General features: G+C 53.0%; 1 protein-coding gene across 2 annotated transcripts in view; it reads right to left on the bottom strand.

The window, feature by feature from the left end:
* Positions 1–1,878, bottom strand: part of rbm24b (RNA binding motif protein 24b) — a 16,878-nt gene extending 15,000 nt beyond the window's left edge. The window contains exons 1-2 of one of the 2 annotated variants that reach the window (XM_062538030.1): positions 1,754–1,878; positions 1,404–1,620 (exon numbers count right to left, since the gene is read on the bottom strand). In XM_062538030.1, coding sequence (XP_062394014.1) covers positions 1,404–1,571 — 168 coding nt within the window. In that variant the 5' untranslated portion in view covers positions 1,572–1,620; positions 1,754–1,878. Of the gene's footprint in view, positions 1–1,403 lie in introns of both variants that reach the window. The other variant, XM_062538029.1, reaches the window with a different exon arrangement.
* Positions 1,879–2,500: the final 622 nt, after the last annotated feature.

The raw sequence follows: 2,500 nt of genomic DNA, 5'->3' as shown, positions 1-2,500 counted from the left end.
CCCCCCCCACACACACACCATCAGCAGTCCACCATTACTCCACCCCCCCCCCCCCCACACACACACACACACACCATCAGCAGTCCACCATTACTCCCCCCCCCCCCCCACACACACACACCATCAGCAGTCCACCATTACTCCCCCCCCCCCCCACACACACACACACCATCAGCAGTCCACCATTACTCCACCCCCCCCCCCCCACACACACACACACACCATCAGCAGTCCACCATTACTCCACCCCCCCCCCCACACACACACACCATCAGCAGTCCACCATTACTCCCCCCCCCCCCCCACACACACACCATCAGCAGTCCACCATTACTCCACCCCCCCCCCCCCCCCACACACACACACACCATCAGCAGTCCACCATTACTCCCCCCCCCCCCCCCCACACACACACACCATCAGCAGTCCACCATTACTGCCCCCCCCCCCCCCCACACACACACACACCATCAGCAGTCCACCATTACTCCACCCCCCCCCCCCCACACACACACACACACCATCAGCAGTCCACCATTACTCCACCCCCCCCCCACACACACACACACCATCAGCAGTCCACCATTACTCCACCCCCCCCCCCCCACACACACACACACACACACACACACACACACACCATCAGCAGTCCACCATTACTCCACCCCCCCCCCCCCCCCCACACACACACACACACACACACACACACACACACACACACCATCAGCAGTCAGTCCACCATTACTCCACCCCCCCCCCCCCCCCCCACACACACACACACACACCATCAGCAGTCCACCATTACTCCACCCCCCCCCCCCCCCACACACACACACACACACCATCAGCAGTCCACCATTACTCCACCCCCCTGCTGTTTACGCTCCTCAGCTAGAGCCACAATAACACGCTGGTACTCTCTAGACACCCCAACTTGTTAAAGCTCTAGACACCCCAAATTGTTTACTCTATCTAGAAAGACCCACATTGTTTACTCTATCTAGAAAGAGCCAAATTGTTTACTCTATCTAGAAAGAGCCAAATTGTTTACTCTATCTAGAAAGACCCAAATTGTTTACTCTAGTCTAGACACACACATTTGTTTACTCTCCAGACACCTCAGTTAAATTTAACAGCGTGTTTACCTCTCAGGTCTCTAAACCAACTCACACTACACGGGCAACCGCCCTCTCAACTAACAACACACACCTTTCCCTCAGATATATAGCCCTCTCAACTAACAACACACACCTTTCCCTCAGATATATAGCCCTCTCAATTAACACACAACTTTCCCTGGGTCACATCAGCTGACGCGTGTGTGTGTGTGTGTGTGTGTAACATCCTCTGCCTTGTTTTGGTGCAATAACGTTAGGTTAGATGGCAGCATTATTGTTACTTACGAATCCGTAGCCCCGGGATTTCCCGGTCTGCCGGTCCGTGATCACCACCGCCTCATCGATCTCCCCGAACACCTCGAAGTACTTCCGGAGGCTGGAGTCGGTGGTGTGGTACGGGAGCCCACCGACGAAGATCTTCGTGTAGGTCGTGTCCTTCTGACTGGAGTGCATCTTCCGTTACTGTCCGCGAGCTCTCTCCGGGGGAGACGGCGCTTGAAACCTGTCAGCGAAAAGTTTTCCAAAACAAACCTTTTTTTTTTTTTTTTTTTTAACACACTAGCATTGAGTGTTGTGTCGTGATCTCGAGGTGGTTGTTGTACACCGGGGTAAGTGTAGTCGTTGTTCAAGCGCACCTGTAAAAGTTGTTAACTCTTCGCTTTATGATCGCGAGGAGTTGCCCTTGAGTGAAAAGTCGCACTACGCTACTCTCGCGCACTGTCTCTTGCCCCACCGGCTGGCTGACTGAGCACGTGTGGACTCCACCCCGTCACCATTACCGGCCGCCCTCACCAACACACACCCACCCCCCACACACAATTGGGGTCCCCCCCCCCACACACACACACACACACGCACCGGCGGGTCACAGGGTCGGAACTCCAGTCTGCACATCTCCGGGAACCGATGAACTGAGAACGGAACCGAAGCCATGACATTCGTTCTATTCATACCACCGGTCTCTCTGTGTGTAGGCTGGGTCAGTGTGTGACCGAGTTTAGAGTTTAACTGTAGACGTGCGCTCGAGTTGGGAAATCAAATCATTCATGCTGAGTAACGGTGACATCATTTTTAGCTCCGTTTATTCACCGCTCGCTCGCACGGGGAATCGGCCTGCATTCCACAGGAGACAGGACACAGACTCTAACGAGAGCAGCCTAAAGTTACACACTCCGGACTCACGGCAGCAGTTGTAGTTTTATGCCATTTGGTGTCGGCTAAACGTTTTTTTTTTTTTTTTTTTTAACTTTTAAAAAAGTTTTTCAAATAGTAGGCTACTTTATACACCTGGTAAAACTAAACAAAATAATGACAAAAACGGCATTTCTAAATGTGCATTTTATTTCTGAAGAGGGGGTGTGGATCTCAGGGTGGCCGAGAGC

This window comes from Sardina pilchardus, chromosome 6 (genome assembly GCF_963854185.1).
Source record: "Sardina pilchardus chromosome 6, fSarPil1.1, whole genome shotgun sequence".
In the NCBI taxonomy this organism is placed as follows: Eukaryota; Metazoa; Chordata; class Actinopteri; order Clupeiformes; family Clupeidae; genus Sardina; species Sardina pilchardus.
Note: the sequence above shows the minus strand (reverse complement) of the source record. Positions and strands in the feature narration are given on the sequence as shown.